The 26679-nt window shown below is 39.7% G+C and overlaps 1 protein-coding gene across 16 annotated transcripts in view; it reads right to left on the bottom strand.

Annotated features, from left to right (window-relative positions):
* Window positions 1-26214, bottom strand: part of JAKMIP3 (Janus kinase and microtubule interacting protein 3) — a gene marked incomplete at its 5' end in the record, with an annotated part of 61589 nt that extends 35375 nt beyond the window's left edge. For 5 of the 16 annotated variants that reach the window (XM_081328437.1, XM_081328423.1, XM_081328427.1 and 2 more), the window contains 6 exons: window positions 288-323; window positions 1312-1443; window positions 1995-2141; window positions 4655-4774; window positions 21211-21708; window positions 26080-26214. In XM_081328437.1, the coding sequence (XP_081184563.1) occupies window positions 288-323; window positions 1312-1443; window positions 1995-2141; window positions 4655-4774; window positions 21211-21708; window positions 26080-26214 (1068 nt within the window). Of the gene's footprint in view, window positions 1-287; window positions 324-1311; window positions 1444-1994; window positions 2142-4654; window positions 4775-6670; window positions 6887-21210; window positions 21709-26079 lie in introns of all 16 variants that reach the window. The other 11 variants (XM_081328430.1, XM_081328422.1, XM_081328431.1 and 8 more) reach the window with 5 other exon arrangements.
* Window positions 26215-26679: the final 465 nt, after the last annotated feature.

Genomic DNA, 26679 nt, shown 5'->3' with positions numbered 1-26679 from the left:
AAACAAAAAACAAAACGCCTTGAAGTTAAAAATGTGATACTTAGGCTTTAGGAGCACAATTTGTCCTTGGTTTTTACTTTTAATTTTCTACCATCTTAGAGAGAATTCTGCAGTTCATATCTGTGTTAGTAATTTGAAAAAATTGTTTTGTTATTAATACATAATATCACTAAATATCTACAGCTAGTCCTTGACTTATGACCACAATTGAATCCAAAATTTCTGTTGCTAAGTGAGACACTGGGAAGCATATATGAAAATCAAAGACAAATGGGAATTTTACTTACTCTTACACTCTTCACGTAGCCAGCAGTTTCTAGAGTCTTGTTTAAAAGAATTAAAAGAAAATGTCAAGGTGTTACAACTGCAATAAAGATTTTGCATATGCTCATTTTGTTTCCTTCCACATGCATTTTGTGGCACGTAGTTATTGTACAAATGGCTCTGTTTGGATGATCAGCGAGAATGCTAGGTGGGAATCCTAGTTTCCAAATGCCTAAAATATCTAAGATTTAATAATAGGGATTTTTTTTTCCTGCCCAGTGGTAACTCTGGGCTTAAAGAACTGTAATCCTAAAGTTCCATGGCTTTTACCAGGCCATGATTTTCTTTGAAGAAATTTGTGGAAGTTTCGTTCTGACAACAGATAAATTCTTGATGTGTTGGATCACAGTTCCCATGATCTCTTGAACCCAGCATTTAAGAATTGTGATCAAATATATCTGGACAACATCAGATTGGGTAGGGCATGGCAATGTACTGATACACTGTAAATTTCATCTTAATGGGACTGAAACAGACAAGAGATTGGTAAGGCAATTGACTACATACCCTCCAAATTTTGGAAAAATCTCTTCTTCTAACTCTAGTAGGATAAAGTTGTCTACTATGATGTCACAAGGGAGGAAAATAATTTTTATCTCACTGTGCAAATCCCCAAATGTAGAAACATGAGTTAAGTGTTTAGTTTTTATCATGCCCTTTATTTTTACAGCGTGAAGTGAGATACAACAGAACTTTCTTATTACTGAACCTGAAAGGTAGATTTTTGCCAAAAGAAAACAATGATCACATTTGGCTTCAATAAATTACATAGTTAATAGCTCAGAAATTTAGTCTTGTTCATCTGTCTAGATATTATAGCAATTATCAGATGATTTTCAATATTTCTGCTTAGTGCTGCTTAATAACTTTCATCTTATACTGTGTACATTAAGTTAAGGTCTTATTTCCCCCCCTCCAAACCCAACCCTACACAAGAAGGAGAGAGTCTAACCAATGTCATGCCAACAAGAGAAAAATCTGGGTTACCTTTGAAAGTTCATCTATGATATTCTGCTGCTCCATGATCTGTAGCCGCAAAATGTCAACTTCCCTTTCATCTTGATTCTGATCGAGATCATTTAAAGAACTTGGTCTTCTTATTGTCCTCACTCTTTGTCTCTAAAAGAACAGAACAAACACGGAGAAATTGCTAGAATGCTTATTTATTTATTGGAGAAATTTATTTATCTATTGCCATGCTTGGTGAAGACTGTATATGAGTTCCACTACCTTAAAATTGGCCCTTATATGCTACAGCAACAGTTCCTGCGTCCTTAACTAAACGTGTCAGTGCAATGAGTTACGTATCACATACTTTTAGAAAACAGTCCTAGAAACACTGGAGAATTTCATTGGTTCTGGCTCTTTCTCTTTTGGTTCCATCCACCTTCTCTCCGGAAAGCATTATTCATTTTAATCAAACTGAATAGTCTGGAATGTGCTCAGAATCGTTTTGGAAGAGTGCTCACCTCATTTTTTCACATTTAAAAACTGAAGTTGTTCTGTTTCAGTTCAGAGTTGAAAACTGAATTGGTTTGAGGAATTCAGATTGCCAACAAAATTTTAGATGACAATAACATTTTGCTCAAAGTTTTTTAAAAATTTAAAACTCACAACTTATTACTAATGAACCGTGTAGTGATCTCATATTCTTTTGCACAAGAACTTACCATTTCTAAGTTCTCTTGTGTTACAAATTTGAGTTTGTTTTCCATACGACGTAAGGCATGGGATAAGTCCTCATTTTTCCTACTTAGACGTTTATTTTTGTCAAGCAGTGGTTTGTACTGGCTCTCAGCTTCTCTCAAACGTTTCAGCTGAAAAGTAGAGGAACAAAAAAAAATATTTACATGGTTGTGTATGTGTGGCTGCCGTACACAAAGGCTGATGTGAGGTTGCATCATTACTGTAATCTGACTGCTAATGATTCAGTGGTCACCTTTGTTGTGATTTTTAGAATATTTCTGTTAAAAAAAGCTTCAGAAGAGTATAGAAGCTTTTCCTCATGAACCAATATGTTCAGGTACACACAATGGAAGTGCCAGGATCAGCGCCAGGCTCCAGCTGGAGCTCAGCGCTGATCCTGGAGCTTCTGCTGAGCCCTGAAGAAGCACCAATCAGCTGGAATGTTGCAGCATCTCCAGGGTCTTGTGATTTACATTCAGATGCTTGGCAACTGATTCATATTTATGACAGTCACAGTGTCCCAGGGTCATGTGCAGTGACCAAAACCTGCTGCAACCACCCACCCGACCCCCGCTGCCAATCCTCAACAGAAATGCTCACAACAATGAAAACCTCGGACAGGAGGAAGAGCGCCACCGGGCAGGCAGGCAAGTGTCTTGCTCAGCTGTGGCTTGGGGGGCACTTTTTTCAGTGCCACTGTAACTTCGAACAGTCACTAAGCGAACTATTGTAAGTTGAGGACTACCTGTACTTATCACTTTTTTCCTTTTTTTTGGTCAAGTTTTTGACACCTTGCTAGGCGACTGGTGGTACTCGGATGTTGCCATATCCTAAAAGTGGTTCAATGGGTGAAAAGGTTGAAAAGCCCTGCTCTACTGCACAAATCCCATACATAGTCCCAGATCCAAATACAGATCTGCTGCTTTAATGATCTCTATAAATTTATTCTGTCTCCCACCTCCATATGCCATTATGGTTTATTGCATTAGCTTTGTGAAAGATAAGCTTTACCCCCACAGATGCCATTAACTAGCTTTTAAATGGAATTTTATTCAGACATGGGAAGAAAACGTCAACAGTGTAACTTGTCAGCTTGAAGAGAGTTGCATTAAGGAATGGTTGGCTGGATGAAAATGTATTTAACTAGCTCTAAGTTGTGGCTGCACATTGAAAAAGTCAATGAAACAAACCACAGCAATTGAGATTATATCTCAACAACATCATTATTCCTCTCCTCTGCTGGATGATTAAAAAGTAAAAATCTTTCCTGTGACCACTCACTCCCAACTTTGAAGTTGCTTTATAAAATAAGTATGAATTTGCTATCCCCAAATATGGGTTTTTGAAGAGTTATTTAATTGTGTCTCAGTGAGTAATTGGTTAATGTAATTCAAGTGTCAATTTATTGCAAACGTTAGTTTTTAACCTCTTTTTACAGGCAGCTGGCAACTCATGATTAAATCATATATAGTAATACTAAATGAATGATACAGATACAATATATTACATTAAAAAAGCGATGAACCATAAATTAGAAGATTATTTCTTTTTTTAAAAAAATTACCAATTTAAATAACAAAGGATGAATGATGGCATCCAAATCAGATCCAGCATAGAGTCCGGTAGCCTTGCCTTGCCTAATGGAATATTTAAATATTTTAAATAAAATATTTATTTGACTAAATATCTGATTGCCTTTATTTAAATAAATGTAAATAATTCATTTATTAGCAAAGCTAATTCATATGGACAAATATTGACAACTACAAATGCACAAGCTGATACATTCTGGGCTAAATATAATTCCTGGGTTGTCTCCAACAGAAGCTCCAGGCAGAGCACATTGCAAATCAGACAGGAAGTGAACAACGTGTGAGTCACAGGAAAATCTGCAACTGGTGCACAACATGAATCAGTACAAGGACCTCCTAGCTATCACTGCTACTTGTTCTTTAAGCAAGAGCTGAGAGTCCAACTGTGATTCCCAAACTCCATGCAATTGACTCAACTGTGTATTAATGTCCCTCATTAGTGGCCTCTCTCAATGGCTTCATGATTGATGATATAAAAGTCCACTGAGAGATCAAACAAGATCAGAAGGGTCATATTTTCCCATCCCATCCTTCTATAGGTCAACATGAAATGCACAGAGATGGCAGAAGTATAGTCCATAATATGCAGAACCTTGCTTTTTCAGGCAATTTTTCTCTTCATCTCTTTTTCTTGGAGGACAAAGTATATACAACACCTTAAATGGGATACAGTTCCCCCCCCAACTGATTGAGTAGAGTTATTTTAATCCTAGGAATGTTTGTTTAAATTTACCCTTCCTAGGCTTAGGACACTTGGTCAATTGTCACCTTGTTGTGCTTCCACAGTGTATTAACCCCTTCATTAACTTAGTCAAAAGGAAACCAGAAGCCTGGAAGCTCCTTTTCAGACTAACAAATTTTATTGAAAGACATAAGCACAAAAAGCGTATACTTTTTCATCAAATTCATTAATCCAAAAAGATGCTACCCAAATCCTCCTAATTTTTGACTTCCAGAGCCAAGAGACTAACTTGGCTCCTCTCCTACAGATCTACTATTAGCCAATCAAGATTTTCTTTTTTTTAAAAAAATAGAAACACATGATTTCTTACAAGTTCATTTCGTTCTTCTGACAACAGTGCATTCCGATCTTCAAGTTTTCTGATGATGGAGCTTAATTCGGCTATTTTAAGTTGGAAACGCCGAGCATCCCTTTCGTCCAACTGCTGTTCCTAAAACAAAAAACAACTGCAAATAACTGTTCAGCAAGAAGCCGCCCTTTAGAACTTTCTACCAACTCCCATCGTCTTGTCAGATTCCATCCATTACTAATTCTAAAAAATCTGTACCTTAACACTGAAAAGATGAAGCTAACAGAAATTAAGAAAGAACTATTGTGCAAGAGAAGAGGCAAATGAAAACAAAATATGTAAACAAATACAGATTCACAAGTGTTGCTTTGGAAATGTGAAATAAATGATTGAGAATTGCTACAATGTTTCATATTTGTGCCACTGTTGAATTGAGAACTTTAAATGAGCCATGTATTATTTCCCTATGGTAATATATTTATTGATACTGACATATAACTTGTATTAAGTGTGTGCAAAAAACCACCATATCCATTTGGCTCCCATGGAACTGTGAATTTAACAGAGCACTGACATGGGTCATTTTAATATAGATATAAGAATAGTCAATTTTGAACTTAATTACGGCAGCAAGACTTTTAGTAGGTCAATATTGGAAGAAGGAGGAACTGCCGACTATAGAAGAATGGACTTTAAAAGTTTCGGACCTGGCGGAAATGGCAAAGATCTCGGCTTATTTGAAAGACCATTCGCAACAACGTTATATTATGGAGTGGAAAAAGTGGATTGATTATATCCAGAACAAATATGGGACTAAAAAGTTTCATTTAGCATTTGTATAAGTTTTTAATGTGATATTAGTACTGCTTGTAGTCATTTTATATGAGCTAGAGTGCGATAGAGTTAATAGTTTATTGTTGTTAACATATGGTTATTTATGATTGTTTTTACCTTTATACCTTGTATTTAGCTCTGGGAAGTCGGGGAGGGGGGAAGGGGTGGGGGGAGGGTTAGGGAGGGTTAGGAAGGGTTGGGTGGAGGGAGGGGGGGAGGGATTGTTAAAGATAAAATGTATTGTAAAACTTTTCAATAAAAAAAAAGAATAGTCAGTTTCATTTGTTTTGAGCAAAAAAGGCAATTTAGTTATAATAACATTTCCATTTCCCCTGTTTTTCTATTTAGTAGAAACTTTAATTTACTTGGAAAGTTTTATGTAATGACCCTTTACTTCAAGCAAACATGAGCATCTAGGGACCAAAGTAACTCAACAGGGCTAGGATTCTTCATTCAACAGGTGCAGGAGAGGCTTGGAACAAAGGGGAGACAATGTTTACGTTTATGTTTTTGAAAAAAAAAATTCTATAGGTCATATTAAGCAGCAGTACAAAGGAAACCTTGATGAGATTCAACAAAGAAAAGTATAACAAATGTCACGAAAAAAATCTGCAGTTAGCAAATTAAGACAGAAGCTGGAAGAGGTGGCATAGTTACGCAAAAAGCTAAGATAAAAAGGTGAATTTAGACTGAATGGTGTAAGAAATTGTAAAGTATGGAAGAAAAAGCGTATTAGTTGGCATCTCATTTATTCTCTAGAGTCTAGAGCACTGACTAACATCAAAAGCACAATCAGTCCATCAGGATTAGTCATGAGACTTAGGATATCATTCTTTTTCACAGAAATTTGTTGGCTTCCTTGAAAACTAGCAGACAGCTATTAATAGGTTAACTTATATGTTTGCGTTGTGAGTCTCACAATGTCAAACTAGACACACATTCAAGGTAAGGTACAGTTGCTTAAAAAAAAAAGCTAAGCAGTTGTTTTTTTAACAGCTGGCAAAATAAAAGCAAACCAGAAACTCAGGGTGTCATCTAAGTACATCTGAGCTGAAATCATCAGGGTTTCCTCAACCCGACTTGCTTTTTAAAAACAAGCAAGCAAGCAAACCAATCAAAACCAACCTTGCTGGTCGGGGCATTCACTTATCAAGATTTTGGCACAATTTGTGGTTTTAGGGAAAACTACTAGAAAGTGCTTACAGGACTTCCTGAGTGATCTGAAGTGTCTCCTGCACCACTTGGATGAGGAACTTCCCGCTTGGGACTACTCAGATGTCGGTCAGCCTCTTTGAGCTGGGACAGCTGTTCATCTAAAGCCTCCTTTTGGAGTTGAAGTCTCTGAGTATGCCCAGCTTGAACCCCTAACTCTTTTTCCAGCACGTAGACTGCTCTGTCTTTAAATTTGATCTCCTCCATCTACAAGGAGAACAAAATACAATCACATACAGTACAGTTCTTCAGTTGCCATGGAAACTGGCAGCATCCTAGCTTGGGGAACATGTTAGATTACAGACAGCGGTGAACAAACACTGGATCCAATTCTATAGATTTCAAACCCACTATTACTGGTCAGCAAATCAGGTCTGAGAATGCTGCAATAAAAGTCTTTTGACATAGATATAATTCTTTATCATCATCATCATCATCACCATCATCAATATAACACAGTGATAAGTGATTCACTGGAACATCTGTAAAAATGAACATATGCCAGTAATGAAACACAGAACGGTAATGAAACGTGGTAATACAGAGTTGAAAAAGTAGTCAAGAAAGAGCAGATTGTGGGATTTCTGAATAGAAACTGGGAAAGCTTTGGGTCATAGCACACCAAATTTAACTGTGGTTGAAAAGAAAGTGTATCTGATTGATGTGGCAATTCCAGGAGAAAGTAGAAAGAAGACATAGAGATCATAAAGTATCAAGATCTTAAAAACCAAAATTGAAAGATTATGGCATAAGCCTGCCATGGTGGCCACTATTGTTATTGTCACACCAGGTGACATACCCAAAACATTTTGGTTATGCACTTTGTGCATTGACAAAATTTTCATGTGTCAATTAGAAAAGACCACATGGCTTGAATCTGCACATATACTACACCAATATATTATGATATCCTAGCTTCTTGGGAAAAATTGATGCATATGAAGGCCAACATTAGTTACAGAACTGGAAACTATGATTTCACATTGTTGTGTAAATAATAATAACAATAATATCTGGCTGTGTGACCTACAGTAATACATGCATACAATGCCTTCCATTTGGAATTTAAGTAAGGAAAATAATTTACCGTATGTTTTAAACATTTCCACTTCTGTGGAGGAATTCTAATTTGCTTTGCTGCCTAAGAAAAATCTGAAGCATGAGTTAAAATTCATCCTGAATTCGCAAGAAATTTTTAGCCATGCCTTATTTTTTTCCCTGTATAAATAGTGTTACCCAATCTGGTATCTTCCTGTTGTATTGGACCAATTCTTAAAATCTTCACTAATATGAGTGTGGCTGGACACTAATGTGGACTGTAGTTCAACCTATCTGTTGTATACCAGATTTAGGAAGGCTGATACCAAATGTTAGAATGATAGTTAGAAGAAGACTTAAACCCCAATTACTTTGAGGACAGCAACAATTTAGAGGTCAAAGGATGAACGTGGTCTTTGACTGGCATGTTATAGGGAATTCTTAAAAAAGGAGGCAGGACCATAGCAAAAACATCATTTTGCTTAAACCTATGTGAAATTAAGTTACTAAAATTTAATGCAGATACAGTAATATTTTTAGTCATACATTTAATGGTTTATTTCTTATCACATTAAACATAAAAACAGAAAGTTCTGAATGAATTCTGTCTAAGCTTTGGAGGCACATTTTCAGTTTGTGTTCCTTGATCTAATTCAATCCCACACTTGATGCAAAACTTCATCAGCTACAACATATGCAACAGATTCCAGTCCCTTTTGGAAGTTCTTCAAGGTTCTCATAAATTCTAATATAAAACTATTTTCACTTGTCAGTATCTTAAATTCAGCAGATTCGAACCTTATTCTCTGAACAGCAAAACAGAACTTTTTTCAAAGAGGGACTGTGGTGTACATAGTTTGGTATATATAGCAGATACTGGAAAGGCATTTGTTTATGGAAATTGAACTTAGGCAAGCAACTGTGGGCTTCAATATAGTGAGACAACATACATGATATTTTTTCCTAGGACTAATTAGTTAACAACAGCCTTCAAATCTAGTTTTTCTAGGGTTGGATAAAAGGGATTACAAACTAAAGAGGCAGTAGGAAAAAAAAGCTAAATTTAAAACAAATTTAGTTGGTTTGAACAGTGTAATGACAGTTTGATACTTTTATGAATGCTGGTGAAGCCCATGCAAACTGTCTGTTGATGGAAAAGTACAGATTAATGGGTCAAGATGTAAGGCCAATTCATCCTTTGTAGAATCTGAAAGTTGGGAAGCCATTCAACATGGAAATTTTCACTTAGACAAATTTCAGTTTTCTGCTTATGCTGTCCCAAGCAGATGGGGTTGCTGGTTCCACGTGAGACAGCCAGAATAAAACTCAAATGGATGGGATAAGCAAATTACTTTATTCACAGGTATCCTCAGTCAATAACTCACGGTTAGAGCAGAAGTCTTTTCGGAATGTAGATTGTAATCTGGACCCATCTCATTAGGTAAAAGAATAATGGACTTTTCCATCTTGTGCAAATATTACATGTTGATGCAGAGCTTGTTGTCCCCCTGCCGCATGGCTAGGGTTCATACAGAGAGATGATACAAAGGCACAAAGCCAGGAAGTCCTGCAATGAACTTTGAAGCTCCTTCCACTTAACTAATTCACTAAACAACTAGACTGTATTTCCCAGAAGCCATCTCTTAAGGAAATGGCTTTAACCCTTTAAATGCTAAGTGTTCTAACATACAGTTCTCTCAATGAAACAACTTTAACCCCATAAATGCTAAATACACTAACACAGTTCTTATTTCCTAACTAGATATAAAATGGAGCAGCTGAATATATACTGGTCCAGCACACTGCTAGTTCCTTTTCCCGTCATGTGTAACATGCTGTACAGGTGAAATGCAAACAAAACATGATATTTTTTAAAGTAGGGGTCTTATTTTGGGGGCGGGGGGGGGTAGTAGTAATAGTGGTGGAAATTGCATGCATGCACTATGAAAAGCTTCTAGGGTATGCTGTCTTTGTTTTCCCTTTGTTGTTTTGTTTGAACATACCTGTTGGCCTTCCCAGGTAGAACAAACAGGAAACACAATAAAATGAGCTAATTCCACTTTATTGTAATGTTACACAAACAGAACCTTGCAAGTCTGAATGTACAAATATCCCATTATCTCTTTTACAGCCTGAGAACATGGGGATGGAGTCCGTTCTGAGTCTCTTTCTCCATCCATTATGTAGCTGTGGATTATGGTCTCTCATATCAGACTGTTCCCTAACCAATATCTCTTCCCCACCTCTCTGGTTCATTCCCACATACCATTATATCACCCTAGAGAAAACATTAGCCACAAAACATCATTTAGTCACTACATTCCAAGGAAATACACACAAGAATAGAGGAGGATAATTTATTTGCACATCTGTAATGAAACTAAACTCTAATTGCACTAGTCCTCCAAGCACACATTTCTTAGATCACATTATAATTCTCTCTCTATAAATATACATTTAGGTTGTCATACTACATACTCTGCCTTTTGTCATTTTCCTTTATGTGTATTAGAAAGCTCTATCATAGCTATACTTATAAAGGAGGGATTTTTTTCTTTAAAAAAAGAAGACTGCTAAATTTCCATTCCTCTCACAATGCCTTCCCTTTTAATAGAAATGCATACCCAAAATTTAAAAGGACAAAAAGAATCAGTCAATAACATTGCTTCCTATCAATATTTTCATTTCTGCAAAGAAAGAAGGAATGTGTATTTTTGTGCATTTAAAAAGACCACACACAGCAAATCAACACAAAGCACATTTTCTGTGGTTACTATAGGATGACTATTAAGAGGATTATTTAAAACAATGATAGCACAAATTTAAAAAGTTAGATTATATAGAGAGCACATTAGAAAAATGACATAAAGATATGTATACGAATACAAAAACACATTCAAGCAAGCACTTTCTTGCAACATATTTTGCTCCATACAAGCAGCAAGACAAAGAAGACGTAGGATGAAAAACAACTCACTGGGAGGGCTGCATCAGTGTTCAGGTGTGTCTCCAACCCAAAACTATCCCACGCCTTTCATTCATCGCTCTAGAAAGCAATGCTCTCCATGTCTCGCCATGCTTGGAATTTTTACCACCTATTTTCAATAACCAGCCTACTTGTGAAATAGACTCAATGAATATACATGAGAGTAATAACCAATCATCTTTAAGGAAATGCCTTGCTTAACAGCATGGCTACTTCCAGTTTGCATTTAGCAGGTTGCCTCTACCAAGACTGTATTTTAATTAATAAACAGCTTGCCAGCCCTACTGCTGTCAATTATGGAAACATTGTGCTATGAAATATGGGGTATTTTTCTGCTCTCTCTCTTTTTCTCTCTCCAGTCTCTGCAATCTTTACGACTATTTTTTTTTAAAAATTCAACTGGCTTTCAGAGTTATGGCTATTATTTATCAGGCTGCATTAAAACCAACATGTAATTTGTAATACTGTGTCGATTGCTTATAGCATGGTGGTCTTCATTAGCATTGTTAATAGCATACACCAGCAGAAGCTGCAGAAAAGAAAAGGCTATATTTTTAATGTGAAACATCTCTGTACAAAACAAAAGATCACCCAGACTTTTCCTGGGCACAGTTATTGGTTGCCAGTAAGAAAATGAATCCCTGGTTGTTGACTAATATATAGCTTCCTTCTTTTCTGCAGGAAAACTTTTAATGGAGCATTTCAGGAATGTAGCATCAGAAGTCTGTCTTTCAAAGACCTTGTCATATATTTTAGTTGGTTATTAATAAAGGAGTGACTAAGATTCTGAGAAGAGTAGAAAATAAATAACTATGTTAGTCAGTGTGTCTCTGGTTTGAAATGATAGAAGCTATAGTCCATCCCATCTAGAAGTGATCAGGTCGGGAAAACCGGCAATATGTCATTTAGAAGGCAGCTTATCACGTGAGACGAGGCCAAAATAATAACTGATTCATCTAGCTGTCTATTTATTGAAAGAGCCCTCAAATAATTCTTATTTTGTAGCAATGGCTTGAAATCGTTTACAAATCCTGAAGATGGAACCAGTGGCGTAGTGTGGGGGGTGCAGGGGGGGCCGGCCGCACCGGGCGCAACATCTGGGGGGGCGCGCTCGCACTGAGCTGCTCAGGGAGCCCCAAGGGCTGCACAGAGTCGGCTTGGCTCCGCTCTCGAGCTGCTCTTTCTTGCAAAGCGAAACGAGTCCGGCAGGTGAGATGGGCGGCCACATAAACTGAATAAAATAAATAGAAGCGCCCAACTCTCCGCCCAGGCTCAGGCCAACCGCAAGCGCCCCGCAGGCGCCCCGGCAGGCTTGGCCGAGCGAAGACGGACCCGCCGGCCAGCCGGCCTAGCTTCGTGCGCATGCGTGGCTTTATTTATCAGGGCTCACGTGCGAGCTTGAATGCAGCGGCTCTTGCAGGTCGGAGCCCCGCCCAGCCGCCCTCGAGAGGGACCCGGAAGCATCCCGCATGCGCGCGACTCTTCTTGGAAAGTCTACACCGCTGCGGGGCGCGTCTTTTCGGCGGTGCCGTGATGTCACTTGCCTTGCCCCGGGTGCTGACAACCCACGCTACGCCACTGGATGGAACTGGGGTCCTTCGACACATTAAAACTGTGCCCTACAGGTTTTTCCGTTTTCTAAGCATACCTATGGAAAAATCATGTAACCCTTTTTTTTATTATTATGTTCTCTCTGTGGGTTTTTGCCTTTAGATTATTTTTCCATGTTATATATTATAAGTAATAAATCTCAGTCTACCAGTATAGATCCCTCTTGGTAAATTGGGCGATACTATAATTTAAAGGCAGAGCTGCACATCTGGAAAAGTGCCTTAGTTGCTTGGTTCATTGTGACCCAGGTTCCCATGCAAGTTTGTATGTCTGTGTGAAAGAGGATGGGTGATAATATTCCAGGTTGTGGCAGCACTGAGAGATTAGCATTGTATGGACACTAAGCTGTGGTAGTGCAGTGGTTAGAATGCAGTACTACAGGCTAATTCACTGCTCACTCCAGGAATTTGCTTCTGAGCAGCTCAAGACTGACTCAGCCTTCCATCCTTCCAAGGACGGTAAAATGAGGGCCCAGATTGTTGGGGGCAATATGCTGACTCTATAAACCGCTTAGAGAGGGCTGTAAAATACTATGAAGCAGTATATATAGGTCAAGTGCTATTGCTCTTATAATAACCATTCATTGGTATGAAAATCTGATGTAACAGCCCCATTCCTTATTAAGATGTTTGAAATAAGTTACTGTCTCGTGTTAAACATTTTGGGCTACCTGACATATCAAATTTTTCTCCTGATGTTGAAGCACCAAATGATATTATACAATCTTCCCATGCTCCCAATAAAGTTTAATCATATGGGACTGAAATTGCACAGTTCAATCAAACCTGTCATTTCACACATTCCCTCTGGTGATTTTCTTGCATGGCAGATTCCTTAGTGGACATAGGTGAATTTTGCTCTTTAAATTTTTGACCTAGTGCCCTAGAATAATGGCAGATTAATCTAATGCTGCTTTTGATCAGGAAAAAGAAAATTAAGGAGACAATAGGGTGGCTTCAGCAGTGGCCTGTGAAATAATAAATAAAAAGTATTGTGTGAAAAATCAGAAATACAAGCCATTTACCTAATGCTTCACTTAATATTTGCAGTAAATAACTGAAAATAAATGGATCTCTTGTGAAGGACAAGTGTTTTGTTTTGTGATTTTTATTTTTTTATTTTTTGCTTTAATCAATTCCTCATTTGTGTCTAGGTGTTGTGTAGATGAAAGAAGCAATAGAAATAGGATGAAGCATGTGATATGACTGTTTGTGGTACTAAATGAAGAGGAAATATCTTCATAGTCATAATTTCTTTTGTTTCCCCCCCCCTAAATATATTATGCATGGTATGAACTTTTATCCAGAATATGCAAACTAGAATGCGCTCAACAGTTTTGATAAATTACCACATATTTGACAACTGCATTAAAGTGTGATCAAAAATATGTATTCATTGCAAATGCACATATTAGGTACTAAACAGAATGTAAAGAAATTGTTTTAAATTATGCTAAATCCAGCAGAAAAAAATGTTTTGATCAATTATAGTTAGATAGAAAATTTCCGGTGTTCCCCTAGCTCAGGGGTAGGCAACCTCGGCTCTTTTATGACTCATGGACTTCAACTATGCTGACTCAGCAATTCTGGGAGTTGAAGTCCATCAGTCATAAAAGAGCCGAGGTTGCCTACCCCTGCCCTAGCTCTTTAATATATTGTTCAATCATATGTTTTATGATTTAATGAATTAAATCTATAATTCAGTAGCAAGCTGATTAATATGTGGTCTCTGGATGACATGAGAAAGAGAAAACATTATAAATGATTACTGCATTATATGATTTGCTTATCTGATTTTTTTCTGTGGTATTATCTAAAATGCCAAAATATATCAGCATACAATCAAACTATTTTCTCTGTACAATTTTCATAGACGCAAGCAATTCAAGATTTATGAGTGAATGGGGTCATTAATATAAACACTGAAATGTCATCCACTTGCCTGATTAGTAAACTGATATTTTATCTAACATTTTAGATAAAATAGCTGCATTTTTCCAGGAGAATATTAGCTGTTACACTTTTTGTTGGCCCTTACCATTTTCCCTAAATTTGCCTGAAGGGAATATCTATAGCCACAAAAAACTGATGGGACCGAATAATTTTCCTTATCAGTTCTCATTTAATTTGATTAAAGAGAATTGTCTTTTAAATTCTTTTTTCAGAAAAAAGTATTGGTGAAATTCCTCTGAGTGCAGAGGTTTGCGCTTGCCTAGTTACAAGATGGCCAAGAATAAAAGAACTGAACAGCATTTATGCTTTCCTGGGCTTCAAGTCAAGGGGTTCTTCCCATTGTACTATTTTCAGATAGGAAGTATTGTGTAGTGGGTTGTGGACCGCATGGCAATGAAGGAACAGATGAGTACCGCATGTCAGCTCTTTATTAGTGGTAGGCGCGTACTGAACAAAGGGTGTTACCTGGACCCCTTATATACCTAGCCAGGTATCACTCTGGCCAATCCATCCACCTGTATCTCCTGCCGAAAACCCTTCAGCCAATCCGGCCACAGCACAGCGCCACCTGGTGGTACCTGCAGAGCTGCCGCTTATACCCCATACATAACACCCCTTCCCCCTTAAAAGAAAAAAACATATAGAATACAATTGGCATGCATAATACATTACAACACAATATCCATAATATTCTGTGAACAGCTCTGGGCCTGTTCAAGATTGCACATAATCTGCAAGATATGACGGTGGTCTGTGAGTCTTGATAGACCGTCTCAGTCCTTGCTGGTCTTCCAAATCATCCTCGGTGATGGTTGAGCCCTGGTCCCAATTTTCTGTTTGACCCAGTCCCTGGTCTTCCCTATTTGGTTCAAATGTTTTTCGTTGTGATTGGTCACCCTGAGACCCTTCAGGAACCCGCTTCCTGATTTGATCTACATGACGCCTGATCTGGCGATTCCCCTCCACCCCTACAATGTAGGACAATGGCCCAGTTCTGTCAATCACCACCCCCGGAATCCAAAATTGACCTGACTCGTAGTTCCTTGCCCAAACCAAGTCGTTATTGAGAAATTCTCTGGAGATTCTGGGATGCTCAGTCTCAGCAGCCACTCTATCACGGTGCGGCCTGTCCAATTTAATGATGAGTCTCCGGCCCCAACAAAGTTCCGCTGGACTCTTGCCTGTGGCAGTGCAGGGTGTGGTGTGTTGAGCTAACAGGAACTGTGCCAACCGTTGATGCCAGTCGCCATTGATGATGCGCTGCAATGCATCCTTGGTTGTTCTTACCATGCATTCTGCTAATCCATTAGTTGACGGGTGGAAGGGCGCCGTTGTAACATGCCTAATCAAGTTGGCCCTGGTGAATGCCTGGAATTCAGCAGAGGTGAATTGAGGCCCATTGTCTGAGACTAATACGTCTGGAAGGCCATGTGTGGCAAAGAGCCCCCTGAGCACTTGGATGGTTTTGGCTGAGGTCATGCTAGTGACTAGTATCACTTCCAGCCACTTAGAGTGGCTGTCTACCACCACCAAGAACAACTGCCCCTGGAAAGGGCCTGCGTAATCAATGTGTACTCTGGACCATGGAGTGTGTGTCTCTTCCCATTTGAATACCGGTGCATGGGGCATCTCAGGTCTGGACCTTTGGCAATCATAACAACTATTAACCTGTTCCTCAATAACCTTATCGAGACCAGGCCACCACAGCTAACTTCTTGCTAATGCTTTCATTCTGACTATTCCTGGATGTCCTTCATGTAATGATTTAATGACCGTGTTTCTCAGTGTTTCGGGAATGATTACCCTACTTCCCCATAACAGGCAGCCCTTGTGTGCTGACAACTCGTGCCTCCTATTGAAGTAAGCCTGAAATTCGGTTCCTGGAGACTTTTCTTGCCACCCCGTGACTACCCAAGATTGAACTCTGCTTAGGACTCTGTCTGCTGCTGTTTCCACAGCTATGTCTTTTGCCTGCAGGGGGCACTCTGGGAGATCCTGAATGTACAGTATCTGGGCTGCTGGTGCTGGATCAGGTTCAGCCCTGTCTAAGGGCAACCTGCTTAATCCGTCTGCATGACCCATCTCTTTTCCCGGTTTGTGCAAGAGTATGCAGATAGGAATATGGACCACCTAAGCATTCTGGGTGATAATATTTGAGGTGTCTGTTTATCTGTTGTTAACAAACCCAATAGAGGCTTATGATCTGTGAATATGGTGAATTCCCTGCCGTAGAGGTAATCATGGAATTTCTTGACCCCAGCTACTATGGCCAGGGTTTCCTTGTCTATTTAAGCATAGTTACTTTCCTCCCTAGACAATGTGCGTGAGTAGTAGGCAATGGGCACTTGGTCCCCATTGTCTTCGAGATGGCTCAGTACAGCACCCACTCCATATGGGGATGCATCACATGCGATGCATATGGGTTTTGACTCTATAAAGTGGGTGACAGTGGAGTTACTAGACAGTAATTCTTTCAATTTCCTAAAACTTTTTTCATGACTCTTTGTCCACTTCCAAACAGCTTGCTTGTCTAGGAGCCTGTGCAGAGGCTCAGCTATGGCAGCTTTGTGTGGAAGAAATGAATGATAAAAATTTAAGAGCCCCAGGAATGCCTGTAATTCCCCCTTGTTTTTTGGAGTGGGGGCCTTTTTTATTGCCCTCACCTTGGATTCAGCAGGATGAACCCCCTTGGCATCTATCCTGAAGCCTAGGAACTCAGTAGATGTCACCCCTATGCTGCACTTGTCTTTTTAAAGTTTGAACAGAGCGAAATCTGTTTAAGACAGCCTGCAGTCTTTCAGCCAATACCTCCTCAGAGCTTCCAGCGATGAGGACATCATCAAAGTAAGGGCATACTCCTGGAATGCCCTTCAGTGTTTTCTCCATCACTTCTTGAAAGATCTCTGGAGCTACAGAGATACCAAACTGTAAACGGTTAACTCTGAAAGCTCCTCTGTGCGTTACTATGGTCTGCGCGTCAGCAGTCTCTGGGGAAACTAGGAGCTGCTGATACACTTGCACCAAATCTAGCTTTGCAAAAATGGCGCCGCCCTGAAGAGAGGCGAGGATGTGGCTGACCGTCGGAACCGGGTAAGCATGCGAATTTAGGGTTCACAGTGCATTTGTAGTCAGCGCAGATCCTCACCTCCCCGTTAGCTTTTAGTGGGGTAACTATAGGGGTCTCCCATTCACCCCCTTCTACAGGTTCTAAAAACCCCTGGTCCACTAGCCTGTCCAACTCCCTCCCTCTCTATTTTATCTTTAAGGGCAAAGGGAACCCTTCGGGGTTTGATTCTAATGGGCACGATGTTGTGGTTTAGCTTAAACCTGATGAGTGGCCCTGTGTATGTGCCTAGCTTGTCCTCGAATACGTCTGCAAACGCTTCGCAGACGGATTCGAGGCTCGTGGCCTGGACCCTATGGATCTCTGAGATCCCTATGCCCAGAGCCTTGAACCAGTCCAGCTCCACTAGGCTAGTCCTTCGACCATCAACTACCAACACATCCAAGTTCCCACGGAACCCTCTGAACCCCACCGACACTGTGGCCTCCCCCTTGATTTTCACGGGAGCATGCTGGAAGTCAGTTAGTTTTAGGTTAGTCGGTCTTAAAGTAGCCCACCGGTTGCTCCGGCTGCATACTTGTTTAAAAGTTTCCTCAGATATTATCGAGACAGTGGCTCCAGAGTCTAGCTCCATCTTACAGGGTATTCCCTGCAAGTGGACTTCTAGCATAATTTTGGGGGTGAGTAACTGATGGACCCCCAAATGGGAAACAGCCTTAAGGTTCACTACGGCATTGGAGGTCACGTTTTGGGGTGTTCCAGTACCTTTTGACGATGCGTCCTCGTTCCTCTGATGGCTCTGGCAGACCACAGCGATGTGGCCTGTTTTTCCGCAGATTCGGCACTTAGCCAAGCGAAATCTGCAGGTCACTCTTGCGTGGTTCCCCCTGCAGCGGGCACACTTGGGACTGGTCGCTCCGGCTCCCGGAATAGCGTCAGTACCGTCCCCCCAGCAGCTCTCTGCGATGCCATTGGTCTCCACTGAGCCCCCTGGTCTACCCGCGGTCGTGTTGGTTGTTGTTGCGCCGACTTCTGGTCTACCGTGTCGACCTCTGCCACCTCGTTGTCTGTTCCACCATACGCAGCGCTCTCCTGGTGCACTGATCCCCCGGAGCTGCTGCTGGGTCAGTGGGTTGTTTGACCATCGCCGCTGGCCGCCTCATACAGTTGGACTTCATCCAAGACCTCTTGGAGGCTCATTTTCGGCTTCGCAAGCAGTTTCTGCCGCAGCCGCTTGTCGCTCAGCCCGAAGGTGATACGATCTCGCAGGCTGTCCTCTAAGTCAGGAAACTTGCAAAGACGAGTGGCTTGTCGCACGTCCACAATGAAATCAGTTGTTGACTCGCCCGGCCTCTGGATCCGCTGGACAAACTGGAATCTCCAAGACATCTCAGACCTCTTAGGCATAAAATGCCTGTTGAGCTTGCTTATGAGGTCGCGGTAGGGAACAGTTGTGATAGGCGTGGGTGCAAACAACCCCACAGCCACTTCGTAGATGGCAGACCTGCTGATGTACAGTAGCGCTGCCGCCTTCATGCGATCCTCCGTGTTCCGGTTGATGAGGAGGTAGCCTTCGACCTGGCCCAAGTGCGATTCCCATCGCTCAGGCCGGTGAATGTCAAACTCACGGATCTGAGTTATTTTTGCCATTGTCTGACCGGTCCTAGGATGCTGCTTCAGCAAGGATCGGGGAAAAAAGAATTCTTTTCCTCTGATCCAGTGATTTCAGCTAGTGACTTCAGCTAGTGATTCAGCTCTGCACGAAACAGCAATCCCACCTTCGTCGCCACTATTGTGTAGTGGGTTGTGGACCACATGGCAATGAAGGAACAGATGAGTACCGCATGTCAGATCTTTATTAGTGGTAGGTGCATACTGAACAAAGGGTGTTACCTGGACCCCTTATATACCTAGCCAGGTATCACTCTGGCCAATCCATCCATCTGTATCTCCCGCCGAAAACCCTTCAGCCAATCCGGCCACAGCACAGCGCCACCTGGTGGTACCTGCAGAGCTGCTGCTTATACCCGATACATAACAGGAAGGATGGACTCTCAGAGAAGTTTCTGAATTATGGAAGTCTCTATAAAGAAAAGAGCAAAGTTGTCAGGAGCCCCCAGGATAAGATGTTACCAAGATGTATTGTGGAAATTTCTTGGACATCCTCCCTACTTCATCCTGATAATAATGATTATGAAGAGAAGGGGTGAAAAAACAGTAATAGGATAGAGCATAGCTTTTTCTTTGTTTTTGTACATTGCTTTTTCTACATTTCAGGCTGCCTAGATTCATGCTAAAGAATACACTATGAAAGACAGAGACAGTATACTATACCAGTAATAGATTCCCTTTTACTTTTGCATTTCACAAATTGGACTTGATTTGATTGTCAATGGTCAGTGTTATTCCTTTATAAACTCCCTTTATAGAAACTGTACTATTTTATCCTAGCTAGTGCATTAAAAGTCAAATTGTTTCCTAAAATATAAATCTTATGGTTAAATGTTTTTTAAATCTTATGGTTAAATGTTTTTTAAATCTTATGGTTAAAAGTTTTTTAAATCTTATGGTTAAATGTTTTTTAACAACTTCAATATACTATAATTGTGATAACAATTACAATCCCAAAATCTGATAATCAAACACCTGTTGGGGAGGGGGGGGAAAGAAACACAAAACATGCACATATTATCTAAAGATATTATTTTAAACCTTTCAAAAGTATTTTGAATGATTTATGTAAATTTGTATAATGCAAATATGTTAGTCTGGAAACTGAAAGAAAGTAAAAATAGTTATAAGTTACTTATTTTTCTATGTCAAAAGCATTGTGCAATTTAAAATGCAGATGTGGATTCAGCTGCATAAAAATATAACTACATGTTCTATGAAAGTGTTTTATAGTTTTAGAAAATACCACATATGAAACCACTCAGCTTGAATTCAGTGACCATCGAATGACGCTTTAACAAGTAAGTTTCACTGAATTCCATGAGAATTACATCTTTTACATTAGCTTGCAGAATGATTTTGAAACTCTTTAACCAAATATACTTAAACATTGGATCTAGAGACAACTCTGTGATTTTGCCAACTTAATCAACCCGCTGGGTGATAGAACACAAAATTCCAAAGATAGTAATAGATATAGCTTTGTAGCCTTTCAGCAGTGGTTAAAAAGTCTTTAGTGCCTTTTAAAATAATAATTTATTTCCAGATCTACTCTCCACAATGCTCCTTTTAGAAGTCTCTGACAATAAAGCAAATATGCCCAAGGCAGAGTTGAAACACTTCCCCCATCATATATATTCAGATACTTCACTCCACTTCTATTACTCCATGATAAGAACAGTAAAGCAACCAATAATTTACCCAGGTAAATTTAAAATCTGCACACCCAAGAGACTGAAAAGGAAATGTCCTCATTTACATAATCAATACACAATACAAGAGCTGCAAAAAAAAAAAAATAACCTTACGATAATATCACATGCCTGTTTTTCAAGTTTGGAAAGTTAGAAAGAAAGTCCAACTCCTGCAAGAATACTAGCCCATTTTTGTGTGAAGGTCATAATCCAGATGAAATAAATTATATTTGGAACAGATGACATGGCAACAAAACAATCGACAACCAGAATTAAATCTTTCAGCCAGCTACAGCTTGTGACAAAAGGTCACAAGAGCATCTATTGCAGAGATAACCTCATTTAATAAGCTTTTCATTAGTATTGGATAAAGATCTGAAGAATCTGTCTATATTAACTGTCCAAAAGGAGGATGCTTGGCCATCTGTATTAAATTATTTTTAGGGTAAACAACATGGAAAGAACATTCACTTCCCCCCTTATTAAAATCATCAAAATGATGGAAAACTGCATACCAGCTTGCGAATTTCCCGATCACAGTCTTTCTTTATTCGGGCGATTTCTTCTTGATGTAGGTGATAAATGCTCCGTATCTCTGCCGCTTTTATTTTGTCAGCTTGAATGACTACAGATAAAGCTTCCTCCACTTGTTTCTTAGCCCCCTTCAGTTCTGAAATTTCCTGCTGCATTTTAATTTTCTCCGCTTCAAATCCTTTCTTGGCTTCTTCTTTTGCTTCGGAGTAGAGCACTGTCTTAACCTTGTCAGGGGTCCCGTCTCGTACAGCGTTAAGCAACATTTGGAGTCTTTGAATTTCATTATCTTTAATTTTGATAACTCTAAGAAGCTCAGCCTCGTGCTGTCTTAAAAGTCCTTCGCGAACACCCTGGAGCTCTTTCATTTTTTCTTCATGAAGTTTAGCCTTGAGTTCTGTTACAATGACGGTGTTTTTATGCTGTTCGTGTTCTTTAATCTGCCGAGCTTCTTGATTTTTCTCCCTCTCCAATTTGCTGGCCTAAAAGAAAAGAACCTTCAGCATGTTATAACAGCATCTTACCACATAATTTGTATATGTATTATTCCCTGTATTATAGAAAATTCTTATGAATAAATTGGCTGAGTGATAATCCCTCGGTTCAAAAAAGATCAAAAGAAACTTGCGTTGGTGGGCCACCCTAAGTCTTTTTTCAGAGCTTTGACATCAAAGCCTCCTATTTCTTTTCTATAGGGAATTCCTCCAAAGGCAAGCTGTCAGAGAAAAAAAAGTGTGTGTGAATTCTGTATACGATAAACTTCCAAATCAATGTAGCAGTGTATAACTGGACTGGTGTATCTTGTGGACTCTTGCCCTTCCTGGAAGATCTCATAACCAGCCGATTGTGGATTCCTCCAATATCAGAAATTCAAGCACTTTTCTATTTTCCAATATCAGAAATGGATTTCATTTTCATGTGGAACAATCCTGAGCTTTCTCACCAGTTAGCAAACAGTGCCAGAGGTGAAAATATGACTTGCTTGGACCACACTTTTAAATAACATACAAATGATCTTTCAGTAGTGTCCTGTTAGAAATGAAACTGTTGCAAGCAGGAGTTTAATATTACAATACTGCTGAGTTATTCAAAATCTAATTTGCACAAGAATTTGGAGTAACATTAAATCTCCTAGTTAGAAGTTAGAAAGAGATGCTTAATTGCAAGACACTGGTCTATAAGTGCTTGTCTGCAGCTGGTATTAACAACATGCAAGATACTCCTAACCCTAACAGATGGCTTATTTTTCATTAGTGACAACTTGGTTTGCTATGCAAGCTGATTATGTTGCCAGCTATAGCAATGTCCAATACAATCAATACTGTAGACTGAAATAGCTTTTATTTAATCCACATCACTGTTACAGCTGGACAGGATAATGCTTTAAATTTTAAGATGAACTTGCACAGGAATGGTTGGAAATAGTGGGATAATATATGTGAATTGCAAAGCACCTAGACACTTTTAACTCTACAGGGTTCTTCCCTCAAGAAGTAGTATCTAATTCTTAAATATGAATTGGGTTGTTTAGGTGGTAGCTCAAGTATGTTCTTCACTAAAATATTTAGGATTTCTTTCAGGTATAGTTAAAGATGGTGACTAATAGTGGCTTTTCTTGATCGCACATTCTCTGGATGGATTGGATTACAATTTCAAAAAAATTCTGGGAAATGTCCTCCTACCTTTGTGAAAGTTTGATTTAGATCATGGGTGTCAAACTTGCGACATCACGTGACGTGTCACAACGTATTGTGACTTTTTCCCCATTGCCGGCAATGAGGTGGGCGCAGTTTTTGCGTGACGCATCCAGCCCGCGGGCTGGCAGTTTGACGCCCCTGATTTAGATTATCTGGGATCCAAAACATTATTTTAAGCATTTTAGGGTTCTTGGCCATGTCTTCCCCTTATAGGAAGGTTTGTGTCTCAATTTTTGAGCAGCAGATAGCACTTTTATTACAAACCTCATCCAAAGAAAGGTTACTATAGGACAGATGACAACTTGCTGTGTTAAAAAGTTTTCTCCAGTAGAAATATATAATCCAGATTTTCTGGAACCTTGCCATCAGCTTTATTATCACAGGCACAATTATCCCAACAGGTTGAAGGATTTAAAATTTAAAAAAGGATTTCTCATAAAATAAATCAGGTTTATTTAATTTATTTACTGCCCATCTTACCACAAGGTGACTCTGTGCGGTACATCTATATGTAGCTCACAGCTGAAGTGTGGAGTTCTTGGTGCTCTCTATTTGCTTGCAGATATTTCATTATAGGATTTGCTCCCTGTTCATATACTGTAGAGTAGCTTGCCTAGCAAGTGTTGGTGGGGATGTAGTTTTCTCCTTGGAAATCCTGTGGATATTGTTTTCTGCTTGGTTGTTTACCTAGTGTTAATCCCTGCTTATTTGGATGTTGGTTGCTGGACAGGATGTATTCTGGTCTTTTCATTTCGTTCATACCTTTTTTATTCTCTTTGGAAAGGTATGTAAATGTGGTTTATCTCTATATGTCTATTGATGGCTGATTCGTCTGATTGTCAAGCTTCCGGGAATTCTCTAGCATTTTTGGATTTAGTTTAGTCTAGGATGGTCTAAATCAGGCTTAGCTTTCTTCTGTGTAACAAGGGGCCATTCCTACAGTCCAAACCCTACCAAGCAGTCTAAGTATAATGGTCAAGTTCAGAAAAGTCAGCTGTGGTTGTCAAGTTCATCCCAAAGACCAGGAATTTGTATTGCATGCATGACCCCAAGTTTCAAAGTAGACTGTTGAAGAAGTTACCGGTATTCCAGCAGAGAATCCATTATTTCCCACTCAGAGTTAATTGAAGCTCAACTGCCCTGATTTACTAGTATTAGACCCCCACAGAACTACAGCTCAGTTTCTTTGGATTCAATGTACCATACTTCCATGGTTTATGGAAACTGGAAACCAACTCCTAGTCATTGGTATTCCTGACAGGATCTTCTGTCAACCGTCCTATTTGGCACATCCCCCCAAAAAGGAAACTCTTGGCACATAGGAACTACATGTATCTCCCAATCAATGTAGTACTATATGTATGCATGAACTCTTCAGATTTGGTTGACTAGTCTAAAAGCAAATTTTTTTTATTTATTTTATTTTTATTCCATTTATATCCCGCCCTTCTCCGAAGACTCAGGGCGGCTTACAAGCTTAGCAGTAGCCTTCATTCTATGTATATGCCTGCTTATTAGGGCTTTCACACACACACACCCAAGCGGCATTATTACAAAGTCAGCTTAATTGCCCCCAACAATCTGGGTCCTCATTTTACCTACCTCGGAAGGATGGAAGGCTGAGTCAACCTTGAGCCTGGTGGGATGCGAACCTGCACTAATTGCAGGCAGCTGGTGTTACTTAAGGAGGCATTAGCCCACTGCTCCACCAAGGCTCTGTAAATGCATACTTCATGCTTCACCTTGCCCCATAACCATAGCTTGATTTTTTTTCCTATAGAAATTGCCAAATTAGCAAATCAGATGTCTTCTGTGAATGGATTTATCTCATTGCCCCCCCTTTCCAAGATCATCCTGGCAGTTCTACTCCTTGATGTACAGTACATGCTGACAATGCAGCTACTTTTGCCTCCAAAGGGGACCAATTAGAGAATGCTCTGAATAATTGATCAAAATGCATATTCTATAAAGAATGGCTCCAAATCAATCTTCAGACTTCATTCCTCCAGAATAATATTGAAGAATAAGACTTCGTTTAAAGTTCACCACATCTTTCTGCAATTGGACTCTTATGCTATATCCTATTACAAAACAATGTCTATTTGGTGGGCCTTATTCGGGTTGCTAATAAGAGTGATCGCTGGGAGGAGGCAGAGGGTTTGATGAACTGGTATAATAAAAACAGCCTGGTTTTAAATGTAGGAAGAACAAAAGAAATCATTGTCAACTTCAAAAAAGGCAACCACAGCCATACACCTCTGTGCAGTGGTGGGATTCAAATATGTGAATAACTGGTTCTCTGTGTGGATGCCGCTTCTGGAAGTCCATTCTGGGCCTGGGCAACAAAAAATTAGCTACCGGTTCTGCCAAAGTGGTGTGAACTGGCTGCATCCCACCACTGCCTCTGTGTATTCATCTGTGGAGATGGTTAGTAGTATCAAGTATCTGGATGTGGAGCTGATGAGCAGGTTAGCTTGGTCACTCAGCAGTGAGACACTGGTGAAGTGGGCACAGCAGTGTCTCATTTTCTGCATCATATGGGAAGAGAACGTCTTCCTTCTCCTATTCTTGCCACTTTAAATAGAGGGACAATTGAAAGCATCCTGTCATATTGTATTACGATTTGTTTGGGAAGTATTACTGCTTTGGACAGGAAGCCTATGCAGAGAGTGGTGAGGACAGCAGAAAAGATTATTGGAAGTTCATTTCCTTCTATCCAGGACATAGCATTTAAGCGGTGCTTGACTAGAGTGTGCAGTATTGTCAAGATGCTACACATCCTCTCCATGATCAGTTTTTTTTTGTTGCCTTTTCTCTCTCTGTCTGTGTATGTATACATATAGCATATGTATATGTATAGCATGTGTGTGTGTGTGTATTCTTTTGAGAATGGGCGTCAGAATTTCATTTTTTAATGTGTGCCAGTGTGTTCACAGAAAAAGTGACAATAAAGTTATCTGTCTGTCTGTCTGTCTGTCTATCATCTATCTATCTATCTATCTATCTATCTATCTATCTATCTATCTATCTATCTATCATCTATCTATCTATCTATCTATCGCTTATCTTATTTTTCACATGCAGAGTTTACTTATGAGAGCAAGAAGTAAGTAGCTGGAGAACTTTCATTTTTCTGGCAATGGGAAAGATGCACACCTTACTCTTTTCTTGCTGAAGTTCAATTTGAATATCTGTGAGCTTTGCCCTGAGCTCTTCATTAGCAGCTTGCAAGGCGGCTAAAGCATCGGGTTTTTCTCCTTTAGCTCGAAAGCTGGCGCCCTTCTTTGACATCGTGAGACGGTCTGGCGAGAGGGGTATAAGCCCAGGCAGAAAGAACTTTCCGTTCTCATTTAGTCCTTGATTCTCTTCCACGACATGGTTTGACTTCCCTGCATGAAGAGAAATAACCATTGTGGTGAATCCAAGAAAGATTATCACTAGCATACATTGAGCTTAAAGGGTAGAAAAGTGTTGAGGGGAAGGGATCAAACATCTTACATTCACCATTTATTAAAAAGGCCAGGTGGCCTCTCAACAAAGTTTTGCAAATTTTAAAAGGTTATGGCTAAAAGCTATAATTGAAGAACATTTTGCTTGTCTCATGGCCAGTCTTTTTTTTTAGTAAACTTTATTTCTGTATGATTTATATTAGGGCTGTTCAGGGCATCAGATCCAAGGGGAGAATATAAGGGTTCAGAGCATGCAGGAGTGTTTATGAAGCACCCACCAAAAACTCTTTCCCACAATTTTATTTTC

The sequence above is a fragment of the Vipera berus genome (genome assembly GCF_964194415.1).
Source record: "Vipera berus genome assembly, chromosome: 5".
NCBI classification, from domain to species: Eukaryota; Metazoa; Chordata; class Lepidosauria; order Squamata; family Viperidae; genus Vipera; species Vipera berus.
Note: the sequence above shows the minus strand (reverse complement) of the source record. Positions and strands in the feature narration are given on the sequence as shown.